At 39.1% G+C, this 23999-nt stretch overlaps 1 protein-coding gene across 8 annotated transcripts in view; it reads right to left on the bottom strand.

Moving 5' to 3' along the window:
• Positions 1 to 23999, bottom strand: part of LOC145998714 (uncharacterized) — a 372904-nt gene that overhangs the window by 267291 nt on the left and 81614 nt on the right. For all 8 annotated transcript variants that reach the window (XR_014443344.1, XM_083135223.1, XM_083135230.1 and 5 more), the window contains exon 4: positions 20341 to 20454. Coding sequence is in view for 7 of the 8 variants with exons in the window: in XM_083135223.1 (XP_082991349.1) it covers positions 20341 to 20454 (114 nt within the window). In the remaining variant the exon portion in view is untranslated. The remainder of the gene's footprint in view (positions 1 to 20340; positions 20455 to 23999) is intronic.

The following is a 23999-nucleotide window of genomic DNA, read 5'->3' as shown; positions in this document are numbered from 1 at the left end:
AGCTGCCAGGCCTTTTCCTAGTCATCAGTTCCCACAATCCAGGTGTTCCGGAGTACTTAACAAAAGCACCTTTTTCTCCAAGTCGAGATTCTGAATATACAATTATATCATCTCCCATAAATGTTACTCTGAAATTGCCAATTCTATGTATGATGCTCCCATCAAGCTCTGTGTCAGCATATAAGCCAAAAACCTCATCTTTATTGTCTTTAGGTGTGGTTAAATATTTTTGAGCAAGAAGACCCAATTCAATAGGATCCTGACTAGCCTCAATTCTTCTAGGAGCAATAGGACTAGGTGTATGAATACTTGAAAGTGGGGTGAATGGATAATCTAATATGTTCCTTGCAGCTACAGGTACAAGCTCTGTGAGCAAATTTTGATTTTGCTCTGTAACAGTTTTGATATTCTTACCTAAATTATTAATAGCATCAATTACAGGCTGTTCTGTTTGTTTGTGTTTTTCATAAATTCCTCGGTTCTCTGATTTCCATCCCTTAAATCTTTTTACAAGATAATCTCTTAATTTAAGATCATCAATGATTGGCCTTTTCATGGTTATTTATTTATGTTTCAATGTCTAAAAAATTGTTGATTTTATTTCTGTATTTGCCACTATTGGGTGTTCTTGTCATATCAATTGTGACAAACCCATAACTGTCCTGGTTCCAGCACTTGCTGCAAAACTTGGAAAAATCATTGTAGCTCAGGTCCCCACCTACATATTCATCATGTATGTGTTTGAGGTTGGTATGGTCTTGATGAAATACACATATAAAATTCCTGTTGTCTCGGATCAGTTGCTTGGGTATTTTTGAAAAAGTCTGTGCCAGGTAGAAGCAATCAATGTTTTTGTGCCGGCCCTGTGTAAAAAAGTTTCTAACCTTGTTTTGATTATCCAATATAATGTCATCAAACACAACAACAGAATTATCGAGACATTCATGAAGTGGCTTAACATCTGGTTCAAAAGTGGCAATATCCAATCCATCATATAGCTTCGTCAGCTGCTGATATTTTAATTGTTCCAAGCTCTTAGAAAAAATATACAAGTGCCTGTTTTTCCAGTCTAACCAGTTGGGTGCCAATAAAAAATTATCAACCATTAGTGTAGTTTTACCACAAGCAGATGGCCCAACAATAAGACACCTAATATTATCAGGTAGCAATTTGCCATTTCTCTTATTCTGTTGTTCAGGTTCTGGGAGCCTCTTTATAACATCCCAGGTGTTCATATTATTATTTTGTTTGCATCGATCCAGCTGTGTTCTGGAAGTCCTAGCCATTTGACAAGTAATTTGTTGCCTTTTCTGCGGATGATTTTTTCTATGAGATATGTGTCAGGCTGTTTAGTTTTGCTGAGCTCTTGTTCATAGAACCTGCCTTTGAGAATTTCTCCTCGGTGATCCTTTATTATATATGTGTTAAGGGTCCCGGGTTTAACCTGAACCACTGTAAATAATTCAGTGCTCCAGTTTCTTGTAAAACCTCTCTTGAATAAGTGCTTATATTTACTGATTCTTACTTGATCACCCACCCTGTATTTGGCCTTTCTTGTTGTTGGCTGATATCTAGGATAATAAACAGTGCTGATCAATTTTTGCTCATCAGATGAAGTTACTTCAGAGGGTTTCATGTTGATTGTAGAATGGACAGAATTGTTATATTTATGTAGAAGTTCTGGAAGAATATTAATCCATTTATAATTACCTTGAAGTGTAAATTGTTTATACATAAGATTTTTTAAAGTTCTGTTGAATCTCTCTACAATTGAGGCTTTGAGATCACTGTAACTCGAATAATGTTGTATTGCCTGGCTTTTAATAAATTGTTGAAACACTGAATTATAAAATTCTTTGCCATTATCTGTTTGCAAATAGCGCGGGGATCTTCCACTCTGATTGATGATTGTCCTGATGGCTTCTGTAACACATGCCCCAGTCTTGGATTTGAGTGGCACAGCCCAGGCAAATTTTGAAAATGTGTCTATTACAGTGAGTAGATACTTGTAGCCCTTGTTGATTTTGTCTAAGTTTTTCAACTGTCCACTTGACATTTCAATCAAGTCGCTTTGCCATAAATCATCTATGCTTTTTGTAACTACTGGGAGTTTCTTAAAATTATGTCTGGCCTGTCTGTGTAATTCATCAACAATAATTTGTCTAGACATAATATGTAAACAAGAATATTGCAACTATAGGGTGTTCAGCAGCTGAGACTGCAGGATTTTCTAAATATAATTTGTCCCCTATTTGTATTTTAAATTCCAAAGAGCCATCATCTTCAACATATGCTGTTTCCAATGTATTGGGATCTGTAAAACCCTCCAATTCTACACTGGTGATTTTCACTTTGTTATCAGCATTTGTTATTGATAAGGTAGGGTAGTGGTGTGCCTGTGGTTGAAGCCAATATTTGATCTTGATTGGTCTCAATGTGCCCCCAACAAAAAATTGGTAATAAAATTGTGCAGGGGACAGCATATATATTTTGCCACCTGGTGTAAATGGAGAATCATATTCTTTGTTGGGGATGCTGTACAATTCAAGAATTACTGTATGTTTAGGATTTTCAATTATGCCTGTTATTTCTTTTTCTGCTGTGAGCAATCTGCTTGTTACAGATTCAAGATGCTCATTGATGGTCCTAACAACATCATCATGGCCCGGCTTAATTTTTATGTCCACAGCAAGTCTCTTGTATTGTTGCACAATTTCTTGTAGCTGGGTGGCAAAAACAGACAGAGCATTTGCTTGATTGGATTCCATGGTCCCTAGCTGTTGCTTGATATTAGCTACAATTTGTTGCAAATTTTCAACAACTGCCAATTTTGAATTTTGAGCTGTAAGATCATGGACCTGCCTTCTGATATCCTCAAACAGGGCATGCAGTTCATTAATATGTTGATTGGTTGGAAGAGTGGCCACTGCCTGAGTGAGATGTTTGATCTCTGCTTGGATATTTTTGATATCTTCTGATTTCAATATCCTATTCACTGCTCTCTTAATATTTTTAAGTTCCTGTGATGTGGGCAGATTTGATACTGTATTGTGCAAAGATTCAAGTGCCAATTTCACATCATTTAATTCAGAAGCATGAGCCACATTTTGCATAGCATCTTGGAGCAGGGCTATATCTGCCTGAGAGGGTGTGGATTGTTGTAAAATTTCAAGTTTTGTTTGGATATCATCTATCAAGTGATGAAAATGAGACAGTTCAGATTCAGTATTGAGGTTTTCAAGCTTTGTGATTTGTTGCTGGACACTGACAAGGGTATCTACAATACCGGGCAATCTGGATTCTAGTACATTTGCCAAATCACTTTGCACTGCTGCTATTGTACCTTCAAGATGGGTTATGGAACTTTGAATTTTTTCAAAATCTTCATATGTTTCAAGTTGCAGCTTAATATTTGCAACACTCCGAGTTATTGCATTCAAAGCATCAGAAGATGGCAAATTGTTCATAAAATTTTCAAGTGTCTCAATTTTTTCTTTAACCTCGGCTATGGCATTATTCAGAGGGTCCAGATTAGGTATTTGGAGTGACTGAATCTGTTCTTTTAGAGTGGAAATCACTAGATCAAAATCTTCTTGTGATTTTATGCTTTTGACAATTGTTTGGAGTTGTGTCTGGACATTATTTATCTGCTCTTCTAATTGTTGTTTCAATTGCTCAGAGTTGTTAGCTTGGGTCTTAAATTTGGCTTGAAGAGCTGCAACAGCTTCTTCTAAACTTTGAAAATTATCCAATGTGGCCAAATCAGTATATTTCTGAAGCAGCAATTTGAGTTCAGAATCAATTTTAAGAAGAGGGTCCATGCATTGTGATTGCAAATTTGTAATTTCTAATTGAAGACTGGCATTGAGTGTTGTTTGTAAAGCTTGTAAATCACTTCTTAATTTCTTGACTCTGACATCAAGCATCAAAATCTCATCACTGTGATCTTCATGTCTTGTATGGCCAAAAATATCATTAGGCATTTTGTTTAGTAGTTATTTATTATAGAGTATCTGATTCTTAATTCTATAAAAAAGGGTATAAGCTTATCATAAGATCCAGGGACCTCAATATATAAGCAGTCACCAGCAGAAACAGTATAAACAGTGCCAGAAATCATGTTTGAGTGCTTAATTCTGTAAATATTTCTCCCTACTGAAATTTTAACATCACCCTCAGGGGTTGTAATAAATTGTAATTGCCCACCTACAGGTAATTGGTAATGATTTAAATTATTGTTAAATATGTACAATATTTTGCCTGTTTCATCATCAACATCTGTAAATATGCTGTTCAGATGAATAATTAACAAGCCACTCAGTTTAGATATCATATCAGAAGAGGGTTGTGGTGTTGGCAGGTTCATAATACCTTGTTTTTTGAACCCAAATAAGTTCATAGGCATGTTTATTTATTTCAAATCATGCTCTGGAATTGGGCATTGATTGCCATTTTTCAAATCACAATGACCCCATGGTAAAGTATGAATGCCACATGATAAAATGCATCTCTTATCATCATGTGGGTCCAGAGCCACTTTTCTTACAACATTTGAAGTCAATAAGTGATCCACACTCTGGATTCTGGATTCTGATGTTTTGATTAAACTCTGGGATTTGAGACAATTTTTATAATCTTCAAATTGGAGCTCTTTTTCCACAGTTACTTTGCCAATGCCCTTGGCCTTTTTGACAACAGCACTACATGTTTTAAAACTGTACATCTTGGCACTTAACCCAGCAAATTCCACAATAACATCACCAAGTGTCTCATCTTTTAACTTGCCAGGCACTTTTTTGTTGTGGTGTTGAATCTCTGTATGTTCACTGGTATCAAAGTATTGAAACAATTCAGGCTGTGCCATATCTTGATAAACATTTTCTGTTTTAATATCAAGAACAAAACTATCCGTGTCCATGTACATCAATTTTATATTATCACCATAAAAAGGTTTCAACACATCATAATACAATATTAACATATGTAATTTGGCCAATTCCAATATTGCAGCCCCTACATAAATAGGTTTATCAAACTTAATCTTTGTTTTTTTCATGTTGAAAAGTGCCATATTTTCATCATAAATTCTTCTATAATTGAAATTAGGCTTTGCAACCAATTTTTTGCTCAGGCTGGGGTCAGTAATTATTTTAACATCGGTATGTTTTCTGACATTTTCAATTGTTTTGCCATATACAGAATTGACCATCAATTTAAACAAGGCCTTATCAAATTGGCTTTTTGCAGATGTTCGAAGCTCTGTATTTGTATTAATATATGATTTCAACCATTCTGAGTGCCTGAACCTCAAAACTTTTCCAACTTTGGTCACTTGGACACCATGTTTCATCAGGAACTGGAGGTTTTTGTAATATATGACATAACCCTGTTTTGGCTCCAGTGTCATCATGAGCTTCTTCTGTTTAGAGCCAGGTGAGCACTGAACCTCGGGAATTGGGGGCAGATCAGAAAATTTGTTGTGTAAATCATCTGGAATTATCAGATCAACCTCTAAAAAGAGGCCATAATCACTATCATCAAAATCCTGAAGATCCTCAATATTAAAATCTTCAACCCATTCAAGCCCTGCATATGGCAGTTTTTGCATCATGGCATGACCATAGAGGCTGTTTGCATCCACATACAATATATAATTTGATGGCAGTGCTGGATCATAATCAGGTATATATTTGTTATTTGCTCTGGCATATCTCTGAGAACATTGCACCATGCCTCCTCTTATACCTTTCTCCATAAACAGATACATATCTTGATCTTGGATCAGATCCAATGGCATTTTAGTGTTTAAAAACATTGCAGCCCATGCTAGGCCCGGGGCACTGTAAAAATACACTGGGTCCAGTCCATAATTTTGCATGGAAGATTTTCTGAATGCCTGCAATATATCAGCTAAGAGGGTCACATCAAGTTTCAAATATGCCATGTGATAATCACCAAATGTCTGGCATTTTAAATTGTTCCACATCAATTGGGCATGGTGATAATCCTCATCAGTAATTCCAGATCCTCTGATTTTGCTGTAAAACTCTTCTTGTGGTGGCAAAGAACATTCATCAAATTTAGAAAAATCTGTAACATAATCATATGGATATACACCCTTCCGCCTAATTAATTTCAGGTCCTGATTTGGAAACAAGGCACATGTAATTTTGAATTGATCATCAGATAATTGAGTGGCCAGTGTGGCCAGGCTAGCAGATAAAATTCTGTAAGAATCAAGAAATCTTATGTGAATAGGAACACCATTAACTTTAATTATTTTGCTAATAGATATATATTTCTCATCATTTTCAGCTAAAATATTTAAATTCTGCTTGTCAAACCCCTCATATCTGATCAAATGATGAAAATCATAATTGGATGCTCCATGGCAAAATATGGGGACAAATTTTGGTCTCTTGATCTTAATATTACAGCTATTACACAGGGCCATTAAGAATTTACCATCTGTATGAGAATGGTGTTTCACCTTGATATTTGTATCTGAAAATTCAGAATCACATACCGGGCATTTTTCTGCATTGTTGAAATCTTCAATCTGTTTCTCTGTTAAAGGCAACATGGGTTTTGATTTTAATAAGATGTTAGATGCTATGTCATGGCACTCATTTTCTATTCTATGTGCAAATATTTTGATGGCATCTGCTCCCATGTATGAATATTCTTTACTAACAACACCATCCTGTACAACCACATAATAAAAGCTGGAAGGTTCATGTAGCTGGTATGGTGTAATTGAAGATTCTTCAGGATCTGGATTGCAGGATGCAAGAGATTTGAGGATTGATTCAAAATCACAGACAATATATGCTGGGTGTTCCAACAAGGCTTCAAACTTTTTGAATTTGCAATTTTCACTTGGCATTGGCATCACCATATGAACAGGTTTATGATTTTTACAGTATTTTAAATGTTCAATTAACTTATTTTTTGCAATTTCTGCATTCACTTCCCGAACCCCCTTCACTATTTTTTGACCATCAAATACACTTAAACATCTTCTGCACAACTTGAATATTGTATTGGATTTGTCTAGTTGTGTTCTCACTAAAGCTTCAAGATTATGTATCAGAGTGTAATGATATGTGCCATCCCCTTCAATTAAGAGCAGATCAATCGGAATAGCAGATTCATCATCAAATGTACTGATTCTGAGAGGTTCTATTGAGCAATTGCCACGGCCAGTGGAACAAATAAATATATTAATAGATAATTGTTTGCCATTAATATCCCGGGCCTTTTTTTCAAATTTATCAATATTCTGTACAGATATTGGATATTCTAAACCCTCCATTGCATCGTCAAAATCATGTTCATGTTGTTTGTAATAATTTATTCTCTGAGGATTTCTTGAAACTGGAAACAAAGCAGCTAATATACACCACAAAAAGCATTTCTGGTCGGTATTTTTTATATTAACCACGGCTCTTCTGTTTTTAATATTATCAGGTAATGGCAAATATGTAGAACCTTGTAATGGGCTGAATTCAGAAATATTAACATATAACCTGTGTGGAGAGCCGCATAGGCTCCATCCAGACTCTTTTGCTGCAAATTCAGAGTGTTTAATGTTCAATTGATCTATCAAACTGCTTATTATTGTGTCTGAATTTACATTTGAATATACAGGTACAGTTGCTGTTATGTGGGGCTGTATAAATTTTGTGCCATTTGGTTTCTTATATTGAGTATACAATTTGAGGGAGAGCTTATAAGAGCCATTTTGTGCATTTAGAATTGCCTGCACATCAGGATTTATATTGTTCAAAAAATTCTTAATACCACATCTTGGCTCTGATACAAACCGATAATCTCTTAATTGGCCATTAAAACTGCTATGGATAGGTGCATAGCATAGCTGCTTTGCAGGTCCAGCATTAACAGGTGCTTCATGCTTCCTCTTCAGACCAGATGTGGATGGTTGTGGGGGCAATGTTGATGACTGTGCAGAACAAGTGCCTTTATGTTTATATGTGAAATATTGCATGTTATATTTTCTATTGCATTTGGGGCATATTTTTGTGGGAGTTCTGCATTTGTCTGGGTCACAAATCTTTTGGTGCTTGGCCCAATTGGGGCTGGATATATTCTTATTGCATTGATTACAATATTTTTGACTTGGCATTTTTGTTGTTGTTTATTATATACAATTTCTTGGGATTCAATTCAAAACTTTATACTGAATAAAAAATATCAGTTGGGTTCAGCACTGTGCTTTGTGTGTGTGTGTGTGTGTGTGTGTATGTGTGTTAATATTTTTGGCTTTGGTATTTATATAAAATTTCTTGGGATTCAAATCAAAACTCTATACTGGATAAAAAATATCAGTTGGGTTCAGTGCAGACAAAAAAACTGCATAGCTCTATGTCAATTAGTTCTTGAGATATTGTATTTAGGAACCACTTTGGCAGGAATAGAACTGCCCGGGCGGGGAATATTGATCCCACAACTCCTCGGGGCAGGAATCTGAGGAACTGCCCCGAGTATTGATCCGTGCAGTGGAACTGGCCGTGCCGCAGCTCCTCGGGGCGGGAATCTGAGGAACTGCCCCGAGTATTGATCCGTGCAGTGGAACTGGCCGCACTGCAGGCCCTTTCCCCCCCCCCTTTTTGCCAAAAATTTGGCTTTTATTGTATCAATGTATATTGTTTCTATGACCTTACTTGGGTTATTCCGCCAAATTATATGCTTCAATTCTCCTATACTTTGGTGGAGCCTGTTCAGGTTCTGCCCCCCACTTGTGGGTTCCACTGCCGATCCAGCAATGGTGAAGAATCTGCACTGTGCCCTGGCTTATATAGTTTTGTCGGACCAATCAAAACCTTGCTTTCAAAATTTCTGTTTATTAATTGTCCAATCTTGTTTATTCTTGTCCTGTCTTGTTGAATTTTGTTTGGACTGGTCCTAACCTGTAATATTGTGTCCTGTCTTGTTGAATTTTGTTTATTCTTGTTCTGTCTTGTTGAATTTTGTTTGGACTGGTCCTAACCTGTAATATTGTGTCCTGTCTTGTTGAATTTTGTTTATTCTTGTTCTGTCTTGTTGAATTTTGTTTGGACTGGTCCTAACCTGTAATATTGTGTCCTGTCTTGTTGAATCTTGTCTATTCTTGTTCTGTCTTGTTGAATCTTGTCTATTCTTGTTCTGTCTTGTTGAATCTTGTTTATTCTTGTCCTGTCTTGTTGAATTTTGTTTGGACTGGTCCTAACCTGTAATATTGTGTCCTGTCTTGTTGAATTTTGTTTATTCTTGTTCTGTCTTGTTGAATTTTGTTTGGACTGGACCTAACCTGTAATATTGTGTCCTGTCTTGTTGAATCTTGTCTATTCTTGTTCTGTCTTGTTGAATTTTGTTTGGACTGGTCCTGTCTTGTTGAATTTTGTTTATTCTAAGTTACACTGTATAAGCAGAAATAGTAAATATGGGTGGATAGGTGTGTCCTGGCCTAGTTTTAAGTGTGGCCATCAAGAGGGGCATATTTTTGACAAATTTATGGACAACAATCCCACAGAAGTGCCTTTTGTAAGTATGGCCTCATCAATCTGAGGGGGGTTCATACTTTCTGAGAAATTCCAGAAGGCATTTTTACAAAAATCTTGGATTAGACAGGGTTCCACACTTGAGCAAAAAGCTCATATGGGCATGTTGAGCTAGTTTTAAGTGTAAACAAATCTGCCTGAGGGGGGTTCATACTTTCTACACTTGTAAGTGGTGCTCATCCTATTGTATTTCCCACTACTGAGGACGGAATTCATGAAGGGACACTCACAAAGAACACCCAGGGCCAGGCCGGAATTCAAACCTGGGACTTCTGACGTCGTAGCGCGCTGTGCTAGCCACTCCACCACGGAGGTCACCGGCAGAAAGGCGTGCAGTAAAGTAAACCAAATGAATCAAACACTATTTCTTTCCATTGGCCTCGCTGTTACGGTGGGCAGAAAGAAGTAATTTCGAACAAATACGTTGTGACGGAATCTGGAAAAACGTAACTACGCTTCACTCCTCATCTCCATACATTTTTGGGGTTGTTAACCTTTAATGACCTTTCATTATACCACATTGAAGGGTGCTACATACCAGCATGATCGAAGACCTGTAAGTGCTACCCTTAGAGAGATGCAGACAGAGTCTCAATGGACGCGTCTGCATCTCGCACACACTCACACATCGCTAGCAGAAGTACAGTTACACCCAGGCGCCAGCTTCTTCGAGCACGTCGGGACGATAAGCAGGCATCGCAATCAGGCGAAATAGGTGGAATCGCCGATGCCTTTATTTCGAACTAATCTCGACAAAGCCGCGCATTAGGTGTTGATGCTGCGGCTGTAACCACAGGCGCTGGAGTGTCGTGGATTGATGGTCGGAGCATTATTTCGATTCGTAGTCGGTTGTTGAGGTTTTCTTCCTTTGTTACGTGATCACATTGCTGCTTCGGGATATTCCCTCGTACGTGCTTTTACATCCTTGTCGCTTTTAATCTCAGCGTAAAGAAAATCCCCAAATAGATATCCAGAAACTAAAAGTGTTTTAAAAAATAGAGTATTCTTTCCTCGATCATTAATTTCGCGCGTATTTCTTTTCGCGATGATTAATTTGGCACTTATTACAGTTTGCATTTATTGATTTTTTTGCTTATTCCGTTTCGCTGTTATTGATTTCGCGCTTATTTCTTGTCGCAGTTATTGATGTTGCGTTTAATTCATTTTGCAGATATATATATTTCGCGTTTATTTTTTTTTATTCATGAACGTCCGCAGGGTTTTTCTCAGGCAGGGGTAACCAAGCTATTTTTTCAAGGGGGGGTGCAAAGCAAGCACATTTTTCCCTGTAATAGGGTTGTCCCCTCAAAAAAGTTGCTTTATTTTGAATTAATTATGCCCTTGAATACTGTGACAAATAAATTATATGTGTGAAATAGCTATATAATTTTTGGTTGACTTTTATTTTCTAATGGGGGCCGTGGCCCCTTCTCGCCCCATCCTCTAGACATATATGTCTTTATTAGAGCGGGCCTGTTTCGGCCTCGAGGGCTGCTCTCAAAACAGACAATGAATAATCATTTTCTTTGTTTAAGAAAGGCCAAGAATTAATTTCTATACCTAATACCAGGACGCGAAATCCTCTGGAAGGGGGGGGGCGGGGGGATTTCGCCCCATCAACAATCTTAACATCAAAAGTTAGCCCAACAAAAATTCCCTGGGAGGGGGAGAGTTTTTGTCATAACAACAAAAGATAATCGATTAGTTTCGACTTCAATATGTACTTAATATCGTAAAAACGCACAAGGTAGTGCGGTTGTGAGAGTTCAATGCTCTGTCTCTCTCGAGATCATTAACAGATCTACACCGGTAACAATATATGCACAATGAAAGTAAAACAAGAATGCAATATAAGAATGAAATCTAATTGATTTATATTAATATAAATAAAAAACTAAACAAAAACCTATAAATAATAAATAAATCTCAGATATTTTGTAATTTATTGACAACTTTAGCGAGCTAGTAAGCTAGCAAAAGTCTCAGGTTGCTACTTTATAAATATCTGATATATATATGTATTAAAGGAATGAAAATATTCCTTTACATAATAATAATAATAATAATAATAATAATAATAATAATAATAACAATAATGTATTTTTGAATATTTAGTAGTTTATCTGTATATTTAATAAGATTATAAGTATGTACATATAATATAATAATTTATACAAGTATATATGTGAGTGTGTGTGTGTACATTAAGATTATCCACCCCACGAATCTTCAATGATCTTGCACCATGCCTTATATGTCCATATATATGTTGTCAATCTTTCCATCTTGCCCACCCCCCCCCCCCTCCCCACACACAATTATGTAAATCTGCGCCACTTAAACTTCGTACCTTCAGCAACGGTGCAGCCCAATTAGATAACATTACCTGAGCAAGGCGTCACATGTAGCGAGCCGAAGAATACAAAGACACTCTTGATTACCAATCAGCATGCGATTTCATCCTGCCATTGTTGGAATCGTCCCCCACCCCCTTCCCCCTCCATCCACGCCATATGCAAATCTGAAAAGAGCATTGTTCCGGAACAGGCTCTATTCTTACGACATTTTTTAAATAGACGTTTCTGAAGAAGAACACCCGTGGTGCTTCGATCGCCCGGGAGAGCTCTTCCGATTGGACCGTGAAGACACGAGCGTCTAACGGTTGGTTACCTCTAACGCGCCGTGGCGAAACCGCATTGCATTGTTGTCCCTGTCACTACCGAGCGCCGTCCCATAAATCACCACCTGGAAATGTGCTTGTCGAGAGTCCTTTTCGCGACAATGCCGTGTATGTAACCTCGAGGCAACAATGATGGCCGCTACATGGTGCTTGAGTATCGCGGCATTGTTGGGGAATGATGCAGCTGAATGGGAGACCGTGTTCCGTAGGGATGCTGTGTGTGTTCTCCCTTGTCATTCATCTCCTCTAGATTCGCAACCACAGCTCATCCAGACATCGACTCAACGAACATTTCCCCTACGGGATGTATTATGAACACATGAGCACTGATTTCTTTCTACCTCAAGTTTGATTGATTGATTGCTGTCTATCAAGTCCACTTTATGCACAGATAGGCTAATCGGAACCGGACGACCTACAGTTTGAAGTGGAATCCGAACCACTATGTGCTTCCTCCGGGTATCGAACGCGGAACCCCTTGATTACAAGGCGACGACTTTACCACTACGCCAAAGGGGAGGCCCTTAATGTGATATATAATTTGATTTGTTTCTTGTTATTTAGCCTCGCTTTTGGCTAATCGCGACAATGGAGATGAGTGTTGATTTGACTGAATTGATGAAGGGATTCTTACAAAGAACACCAACGTCCAGATTCGAACCCGGGACCGCTGGCGTTGTAGCGCCCTGTGATATCCACTCCCGCCTTGTAATAAAGGAGTCCCTGGTTCGATACCCTGTGGAGGCACATAGTGGTTCGGATCCCACTTTAAACTGTAGGTCCAGTCCGGATTAGCCTTACTGTGCATAAAGTGGACTCAAAAGTCGAAATCAATCAATGATATTCACTCCGCCACGGAGGACGTCCGGCTGATATGTGTACGTTCATATTCGCATAAATGCACCTACATACATATCCCTCCTCGACTGATTATGTCGGCTTGAAATCAAAGACTCCCGGTTTCGATTCAGGTTGAGGTACATATTTGCAGACTGGTCTGGACCCCACTTCAAGCTGTAGCTCCAATCCTCATTAGCCTTCTGGGCATAAAAATGGGTTTCAAACGAACTTGGTATAAACAGTTCTCACGGTTCACGGTTTATAGGCTAATATAAATTCAACTCTCCGAAACGAGAGAGATTCTGTAAAAAGAGGCAGTTGGGATAGAGTTAAGCTCTAGTGAAATATTTTCTTGGAAAATTAGAGGTATTCTGATACAACTTAAATGCTACTATTACAACCAGCATTGTTTCTTGTAGAGAAAGAGAGGGTAATAGAATTCGGCGAGGATATAGAAAAAGAGAGGGGGGATAGGAGCGGTGGGGAGAAAGGGATATAGAAGGAGCAAGAAAAGATAAATAGAGGGGAGAGAACAGAGAAAGGGATAAAGATAAATAAAAGAGTGGTAGAGAAAGAGAGAAGGGGAAAGCGATAGAGAAAATAGACGAAAAAGAGGAAAAGACAAAGGGAAAGAATAGAGGAAAAAGATAAATAAGAGAGGATGGGATAAAGAAGAAGGCGATAGAGAGGGACAGAGGTGGAGAAGAATAGAGTAAAATAGGGGGAGAGATTGGAGGAAGAAGAGAGAGAAATGAAAGATATAGAGAATGTTGAATGGAGAAGAAAGAGAGAGAGGGAGAAAGTTATAAGGAGAGAGGAAATGGGAGAGAGATAGAGGGGAAGTGAGAGAAGGAAAGAGAGAGAGGCTAATAGAAACAGAGAGGGATGAAGAGAAAATAAACACACATGCAATTCACTTCCGTACGTGAGCACTGAATCAGAAAATTAGCGAGCGAAAGAACAAACTCCACCCAGATAAACGGCTTCACACAGCCCTTGTTTTACGGGAGATAATGATTGAAAGTGAGGCTAACGTTCGACGCACGAACCAGCAAAAATATAATAATAGGCCGAGTGAGCGACAACATTCGTCGTTTCTTAAAAGAACCCGCACCACAGTTTTGTAATTACAATGAAAACTTGGTGTGTAAGAAATGGGCAATTTGGAAAATCCGTGATGAGTTGCGAAAATTTACTAAATATTATTGTTATTATTTTTATTTTCTTCTTGTCCTCCGATGAGATCTTTTCACTGACGTTGACCCGCTCTTTCCTTCTGTGGCGTTGCTGCACATGTGTTTGGATAAATCCACCATTCTCTTTTGTGCCGGCTGCTAATTTACAAGGCCGAAAAAAGAGCACTATAACGGTTCAATCGATATCTGTGTATATCAATTATAGATTTTTTAGAACCTATTAAAGCTCATTTTGACTCCCGAAATGGCGAAGTTGCCGGGGTCATAAATTATTTTAATGTGGATGGCCGCAGACAAAAATAGAATCTCAAGAAGGATCATATCGTGTCATCAGAAGAAATAAAAGTTTTAAGGAAGGAAAATGAATGAAAAAGAAGACGTCTAGGATGGGTGAATTAAAGGAGACAGACAGACAGGCAGAGAGAGAGAGAGAGAAAGAGAGAGAGAGAGAGAGAGAGAGAGGCAGACATAGATAGAGAGGGTCAGAGTGAGACAGACAGAGAGAGAGGCAGACAGACAGACATAGATAGAGAGGGTCAGAGTGAGACAGACAGATAGAGAGAGAGGGGCAGACAGACAGACATAGATATAGGGGGTCAGAGTGAGACAGACAGAAAGAGAGAGGCAGACAGACATACATAGATAGAGAGGGTCAGAGTGAGACAGGCAGAGAGAGAGAGAGAGAGAGAGAGAGAGAGAGAGGCAGACAGACAGACATAGATAGAGAGGGTCAGAGTGAGACAGACAGAGAGAGAGAGAGGCAGACAGACAGACAGACATAGATAGAGGGGGTCAGAGTGAGACAGACAGAGAGAGAGAGGCAGACAGACAGACATAGATAGAGAGGGTCAGAGTGAGACAGGCAGAGAGAGAGAGAGGCAGACAGACATACATAGATAGAGAGGGTCAGAGTGAGACAGACAGAGAGAGAGGCAGACAGACAGACATAGATAGAGAGGGTCAGAGTGAGACAGACAGAGAGAGAGGCAGACAGACAGACACAGATAGAGAGGGTCAGAGTGAGACAGACAGAGAGAGAGAGGCAGACAGACATACATAGATAGAGAGGGTCAGAGTGAGACAGGCAGAGAGAGAGAGAGAGAGAGAGAGAGAGAGAGAGAGAGAGAGAGGCAGACAGACAGACATAGATAGAGAGGGTCAGAGTGAGACAGACAGAGAGAGAGAGAGGCAGACAGACAGACATAGATAGAGAGGGTCAGAGTGAGACAGACAGAGAGAGAGAGAGGCAGACAGACAGACAGACATAGATAGAGGGGGTCAGAGTGAGACAGACAGAGAGAGAGAGGCAGACAGACAGACATAGATAGAGAGGGTCAGAGTGAGACAGGCAGAGAGAGAGAGGCAGACAGACATACATAGATAGAGAGGGTCAGAGTGAGACAGACAGAGAGAGAGAGAGAGGCAGACAGACAGACAGGGAGAGAGAGAGAGAGAGAGGCAGACATAGATAGAGAGGGTCAGAGTGAGACAGACAGAGAGAGAGAGGCAGACAGACAGACATAGATAGAGAGGGTCAGAGTGAGACAGACAGAGAGAGAGAGGCAGACAGACAGACAGGGAGAGAGAGAGAGAGAGAGAGGCAGACATAGATAGAGAGGGTCAGAGTGAGACAGACAGAGAGAGAGAGGCAGACAGACAGACATAGATAGAGAGGGTCAGAGTGAGACAGACAGAGAGAGAGAGAGAGAGGCAGACAGACAGACATAGATAGAGGGGGTCAGAGTGAGACAGGCAGAGAGAGAGAGAGGCAGACAGACAGACACAGATAAAGGGGGTCAGAGTGAGACAGACAGAGAGAGAGGGTCAGACAGACAGACATAGGCCGGTCCGGATTGCCAAGCGCTCCGTCCCGTTCTTTCCCGTTGCTCTCGCGTGCCGTCGAAGTCACGTCCAAGTCGTCCGAATCTACATGTCCCCTTGTAGTACGGTTGTCACTTTTCCCGCCAGGTGTCAGCCCGAACTTCACCCACCGCGCTCTGGGGCGCAGGCGCATCGCACGGAAGCAGAAGGCAGACGCCAAACAAACATGACAATGATTTCCACCTAGTTACTACTCATATTAAAAATGTAACACGCTATTTCATCATTTACAATTTTTCTACATTCAGTATTATTGATAAAATGTTAAAGTATAACTGAGTTTTACATCCTCTAATCAGTAAATGTTGCCTGTACAAAGTGAAAGTTAGAATATGGCTGCCAAGCGGAGCGTCACAGCGAGTTCAAGCGTGCATCAGTCGCGCATCTCTGCTCTTCCCTCAGACTCCACGTCTGCCGCGAATTCGGACAACGGAGGTTGGCTGAATCCCCGGATGGAACGGTGCTCTAGGTCTAGGTGACATCTGCTGCCGATTCGGACGCGGCCATAGATAGAGGGGGTCAGAGTGTGTGACAGGCAGAGAGAGAGAGAGAAAGAGAGATAGGCAGACAGACAGACAGACATAGATAGAGGGGGTCAGCGTGAGACAGACAGAGAGAGATACATACATACACACACACACACAGAAGGGCAGGAGCAGAGAAATCGGTACAAAGAACTCAACTTTTAGGATACGTAACTCATTCTCCTTTGTTTATTTACTATTTTTCCCTTGCTTTTCTGCCCCCTCTAGCTAATAGAGACGATGAAAATGAATGAGTAGGTTAAACTGACGAAGGGACCTTCACTCCACAAAAGAGGGCCTTAAACTCGGAACCTTCGGTGAAGATATTGCAATTCGACCACTCAAAATACTTTTACCAGAACAAGAAAAACGCGCAAGTGAAAGGAAGAGGTAAAAAGAACAAAAATGTCTTAAAGAGAAGGGTGAAAGTTTCGCATCCACGTCGTCAGTCTCCTTGACAGAAACATCCAAGACATTTCCGTGGCTAAGAAAGCAACTTGTTGACAAACATGCCTTGTAAGCGTAATAGCTGTCTCGGACAGGTATAGAAATTGCCGTCGTGGTCATTTGTGCCTAAGAAAAGAAGTCGCGCGGCTATATTTAGCAGTGATACCAGTGAGGGCTAATCCTGTTACAATGACTATTCCCGTGTTCCTTTCAGCACTTTTATTGGGTTCCTTTTCTTGTACGTGCAATGACCTGGATCAATCTAAGGTTTCCTTAGTCTCGAAAAATATCTACCATTCGCTCACAAGCAGGGTCCGTGCTGAGAATGACCAATAAGAGAATCTGATACAGCAAGTTTCTAACGTATCCACTTTTAATATAGCATTGAGCAGTGGCGTATTTACGCCTTTATTTCGGGGGTGAGCTGTTATAATTTTAATTTTTTGTACGGAATTGTATGTTTCGAGGAATTGTTCGCAGTTGTACATCCATTATGAGAGAGTAGAACTTTTAAAAGGGGAGTTGAAATCAACAAACGTTGATACTCATATACAGGATGATTCAGTGAAAGCGTGCAAGAATGAAACAGGAAATAGGTGATGCACCACTGAACAATTTGATATATGGAACCTAGGGTCGGAGAAGCGTACCGAGACACTCATACGAAGCACTGCATCACTTCAGTGTGGATGAGTGCAAACATATTTTTGTTACCTTTCCAGTTCACTGGATTGGTTTGCGAGGTCACCCGACCTGAATATACTCCAGTTTTCACCTTGGGATATCTCAATTCACTTGTTTATGAGACCCCAATGGACAGGGACATAGAATTAGCTGCCAAGGTTGTCGCCGCTTGTGTTGTGATTCGTAACAAGTAGTGTTGAGTGATTTATCAGACGATATATCGCGATATTGAAAAATATCGCCCAGGCGATATCAACTAGACGACATATCTTCACTATAGTTTGGCGATATATATCGTGTTGACGTTATGTAGTCACCATATTTGGCGTTATATATCGTGGAGACGATATATCGCCGATATCACGATATGGAAAAAATATCGTATCGTATCGTGTGTGACTATATTTTCTTGACGATATTTCGCGATATTATCCATCCCTAGTAACAAGCCAGAGATATTATAAAGGGTGCGGCAGAATCTTGTACACTGCTCTCATGCTTGCATTCTGATTGGTCGTTGTCATTTTGATGAAGTGTTGTGATGTGAATAATTTTACGTTGTTAGCACCTATTTGTCAAAGCTATGAAACTACTTTATAACGTCGAGTATAGAACTCATACGATAAATGAATGTCAATAAATGTCGCTACTTACCGTACGTCAGCAATGTCCATACATGTCACTTTATTTCTCATTCCTATGGATGATAGTACGAGGGGAGAGTGAAAAGTTTTGAGCCTTACATGGAAGGAGTGATGCTAGGTAGTTAAAATTTTGGAGAATGTAAGGTTTGAGTTTTAGGACACACTGTAAGAAATTTTATGAAATTCACATGTTTTCTTATATGCTTTTGTCAGGTTGAAAAGGAATGAAGTGTCAGAGAAGAGAGTGGGCGCAGGGCCGTAATTCGGTCTGTCGAAAAGGCCTCCCTGCTTTGGTCGAGTGTGGCTTCACCGCACTTCCCCATCCACTCTATTCACCTGACCTGTCTCCGTCAGATTTTCATCTTTTCCCTGCTATGAAAAATTCACTTCGAGGACGTCACTTCCGCACGGACGAAGATGGTCATTCAGTGGTGTGACATTCAGGACAAATCATTCTACCAGATGACTGTTAACAAATTGCAGCACAGAATGCATAAGTGCATTGATCTGTGGAGGGGAGGTGATTATAGAGATTATGTGATTATGTAGAGAAGTCATAATGAGAAACTCTAGCTCACACAACCCTTCCCTGTAAAGCTCAAAACTCTTCACTCTCCCCTAGTGCATGCTAGAGCTCGACACGTTTCAGTCCATATCCCCGACGTTATACAAAAAATTAAAATATGCTTCGAGGACATTTCAGGGGATTCAAGGCTGTTAGTCCGCCTGATTAACGATAAGGATTAAAGTGATACAAAGATCATTCATGACCAGATGGAGTAATCAACTATCCCCACCATCAATGAAATATGAAATAGATGTTGGGATATACTAGCCATGACGTGTTCAGGTTGTGAACATCGGACCCTTGGAGTAGGTCCAAGTGCACAAAACTAACCACCCCGGAATAGAGATCGGCCTGTTTATGTACAGTCACAGGCAATAAAAATGGGACACTTAGATCATGAAATACTCGCTTCCCTGCAAAGCGTCATGTGTGTTGCCTAACTCTACGGCGATGAGTGAATTTTAATAACAAATTTTCAATGGCAAGTTCTGCAACCGTGTATACACACATAAGGCCTGACAAGAAAGCGAGGATTTCAGGATCTAGGTGCCCCATTTTTTTTGCCGGTGACTGTCTAATATAAAGGGTGTCCGAATTGAAACGCCCTAATTTCAACTGTCTGTAACTCCACATGCATTTGATGCATCCAAATGAATTATACATTAATGAATATGCATAGTCCTAAAGATTCTGTGAGCAAAGTAGTATTTAGTTCATTTAGTACATTTAGTACATTTCTACAGGCGCCTGACATTACCCCTCTTGATTCTTTTCCTGTAGGGTATGTCAAGAACATGGTGTATTCAACCAAAGTGACATCTATGGAACCGCTTCGTGAAAGGATTACAGTTGCCATTCGAACAACCACACATGCTACAGGCAACCTGGCGGGAAATAAATCGGCTGGATATCCTTCCTACGACTCGTGGGGTGCATGTAGAAAAGTACTAAATGTACTAAAATGTACTAAATGTACTAAAATGTACTAAATGTACTAAAAACTACTTTGCTCACAGAATCTTTAGGATTATATATATTCATTAATGTATAATTCATTTGGATGCAACAAATATATGTCGAGTTACAGTCAGTTGAAATTAGGGCGTTTCATTTCGGACACTTTGTATTTAATGAAAATTATCCCAAATTCTAGTAGTGTCACCAGTTATTGTCGAATTTTCATACATTTATAAGAAGTTGCATTTAAATACTAAGCAGACGTTATCCAGGACTCACGAACGTCACATAAATTTACAAACAGTTCGGTCTGCTCACAGATCAATTCGTACTTGAAATAAAATATTATTTGTACTCACGAGCTTGAGCGACTCCTGTCGCGCGATCTTCTTCAGGTGAGTGATTTCCACTTCGTGTTCCTCGTGCTGTGCTCGGAGATCAGCTGCCTTGCGTCTGTCGGCCTCTGTGACCGCCTGCGAGGAGAGAGAAGAGGGTGAAGGCATTAACTCAATTGCCATAGTATGTTTTAAGTACACTTTATGCTCAGATAGGCTAATGCCCGCTTTCGACGGGAGCATTTCCTTTAGTCTAACATTTTTACTAGTGTAAATGCTTCCAAAAATGTTATAGCAGGCAGAACTTTACACGGAAGCATTTCTTGGAACATTTCGGTTAGCTTTTGCGATTACGATGTATACAGCACGAAATGCACGTGAGTTACACCATCTATGGTTAGTGCACGGTTGCTTGCAATTGAAAAAAATAAATATTCTTCCATACGTGTACAGTAAACACTATAAAGTATGTATTGAAGCAGCGCCATTTCTTTATACCTAATAACATTTTATACGAAACGTTATTCCTCTCGGTTCAAAAGTTATCAGCTTTTAAAAATGTGAAGTGATGCATTGTTTACATCTCATTCGGCCGCCATTACACGTGCACTCGTGACCTAGAGGTTGCTTCTGATTGGTTATGCTACGGAAACAGAACGGATCCAATCCTTGAAAAATGCCATAAAAATATTCACTTTACACGGTAGCATTTTGGTCATGGCATAAATGCTAAGGAAAATGCTTTCGTCTAAGGCAGGCTTAAGGGCAAGGTTGTTGATCGAGTAGGTGTTGTAAGTCCACTTCGTGCACAGTAACGCTATGCGGGAATGGACCCACAGTTTAAAATGGTATCCGAGCCACTATGTGCCTCCTCGAACCCGGCACCCATTGATTACAAGGCGACGACGCTACCACTGCGCCACAGGGGAGGCCCTAAGGGCAAGAGTGTAGTCGGGGGTATGTGACGTCATGCGCCGTATACTCTTTGGTTACCGTATTAGAACTAGTTAGCCGTTAGCGCACAACTCCTATTACGTATACCTTTTGCTTTCACTTCGTTGATATTTAGGTGATTTGTCATTACCCCAGTGAGTTTACGGTCAAATAATTCTGGTTTCACGTGATCGGGAACATTATGTCGAGATACACCACCACTTGATCATTTTAAGCGTCAGAAATATGTGAGGCTATGGCTACAAAACTACCTTCCTGCATATGATGTTTATTCTAAAGTTTATGCTAAACGTTTTTTGTGATCAGTGACGTGCATGTCCAGGATATTATTAGAATAATTAAATCAAGAAGACTTAAGTGGGCATGCCATGTGGCATGAATGGGAGAGGAAAGAGGAGTTTACAGAATTCTTCTTCGGAAACGAGTTGCGAAAATGTATCTTTATTAATTATTTTTGTTCATTCACATTTAGACATGTTCTCTATTGTAATAGTAATTGCTAATACGCAACATTTAATTTATAAATATATTATTTTATAAACATAGAATTATCATGACTTTTCAATGACGATGGGATAAGAAAATTAACGGTTTTGATTGATTAATTTGGTGTTTTAAGTCCACTTTATGCACAGATTAAAGTAGGATCCGAACCACTATGTTTCTCCATCGGGTATCGAACCCGGGATCCCTTGATTAGAAGGCGACAAAGCTAGCACTGCTCCATCGGGGAGGCCCCATGGAGAATAAAATTAAAGGATATTTGAAAACATTGTCAATTTGCAGAACACATTACTATTTTCTAATCTATCTCTCTCTTTGTCTGTCTGTCTGTCTCTCCATCAAAAAAATCCCGGGTACGGGCCTGGCTGCAGCCATAAACCTTCGGCTTTAAGAAGGCTGTAGAGTTAGTTAGTTACAGGTGATGGTTGAAAAGAGGTGCTTTGGAAGTATAAACAGCTAAATGTAAGTAATGCTGTCTTCAAAGTATCCCCCCCCCCGCCCAAGGTTTTTACTTTTAGTGTTATTAGCAGTATTATTAAAGTTATTAACAGTATACAAACTAACAATTTACAGAAGAAATATCAACAAGAGAATAAAATACAATAATGTGTTGTACTATAGCCTATATTCTTCTTTGTATCTGATCAGTGGTGATTCATTCATTCTTAGTTTTGGACTTTTAACCACTGTGTTAATTTTAAAATACCAAAGTTTCGGAGTCTGAATCTGCCTCCGTCTTCAGGGTAGTGTGGAATCTACTAAATCATACAGTGTCTATATAAAGAGTGAGAATAAATGGTTGCCCTGTATGATTATTCTCTGTGGCCAAGGCTCCACCTCGTCTGCCTGTCACAAGGACCTTTTTCTTGTACATGAAGTTACCAGTGGCCCAGGCGTTGGTATTTTAAAATTAACACAGTGGTTAAAAGTCCAAAACTGAGAATATAGCCTATATGTTTAAATGCAATCATTAAAATATGCTCTTACATTATTTTGTTTTAAAAATGCAACGGGCCTCTTTTATGCCAAATATGGGTAGATCATCATCATCAGTATTCTAACATGAATGACATTTGTTTTGTAAAGTTAATGGATTTTATCTGATAAATCTTAGCGTATACCCTGTGAAAAATGTGGGACTACAGCATCAAAGTGGGTTGATTTAAATCGCGATTTAAATCAGGATTACGAGGTGATGTTTTAAAGAAAAAATTACTGATTTATATCACTTTAAATAAATGATTTATAGAATAATGTACATAAGGATTTTGTAGATATCAGAATCAATTTTAGTGAAAGTAAATTTATCTCGTAATCATTTAAAGGTGTTTTTAGCTTCTAAGAAAGGAAAGAAGTTCATACGAAAGAAAATGTAATATGTAAACTGTAAACACACTTAAATTAATTTTGATTATAAATTTAATATTTTGTATAGGCAAAAATAGCAAACATTTTGTGTAGAAAAATATACAAAATACTAATCATGTTAAACTAAATAGATAGTGTCATTATCATTAAACCGTAAATAGATAGTGTCATTATCACTAAACCGTAAATAGATAGTGTCATTATCATTAAACCGTAAATAAACATAGCAGCTGATATTTTGCAAACTATGATATAAAAAATTGCCAAAATTCAGCTACACAGACTGAAAAGATATTTTAAGTTACAATTATAAAGTACATCCAGAATGTTTTATTTTCACTGGAAGAAAAGTTACTGAAATTATTATAATTTCATTAAGACACTCAACAAACATTTCCATAGTAGGTTCATATATATAGTATCAGAAACAGAAAAATGTATATTTGCATATATTTTTTAATTTATAGTAGTAATGATGGTAGTAGTGGTAGTTGTGTTGGTGATAGTAATAGTGGAGGTGGTGGAATTAATAGTAGCTGTGTTGGTTGTAGTAGTAGTTGTGGTGGAGGTGGTAGTAATAGTGGTGTTGGTGTAGATAGTAGTAGTAATAGTTGTTGTTGTTGTGGCGACGGTGGCGAAGGTGGCAGTGGTGGTGGTGGTGAACAGCAGCAGCACCTTTTGGTACTCGAAGATGAGAATGAAGTTGATGATGGTATATAAACCAGCAAAATGGAGGGAACATTCACCACAATCCTAGAAAACCAACAGCACCAACTCTGTAATTTCTATTTATTACTTTTACATAAACTTACATACCGAGCAATGTTCTTGTGTGTAGGAGGAATGAGTATGAGGGG

Source organism: Lepisma saccharinum, chromosome 1, assembly GCF_977018435.1.
Source record: "Lepisma saccharinum chromosome 1, izLepSacc3.1, whole genome shotgun sequence".
In the NCBI taxonomy this organism is placed as follows: Eukaryota; Metazoa; Arthropoda; class Insecta; order Zygentoma; family Lepismatidae; genus Lepisma; species Lepisma saccharinum.
Note: the sequence above shows the minus strand (reverse complement) of the source record. Positions and strands in the feature narration are given on the sequence as shown.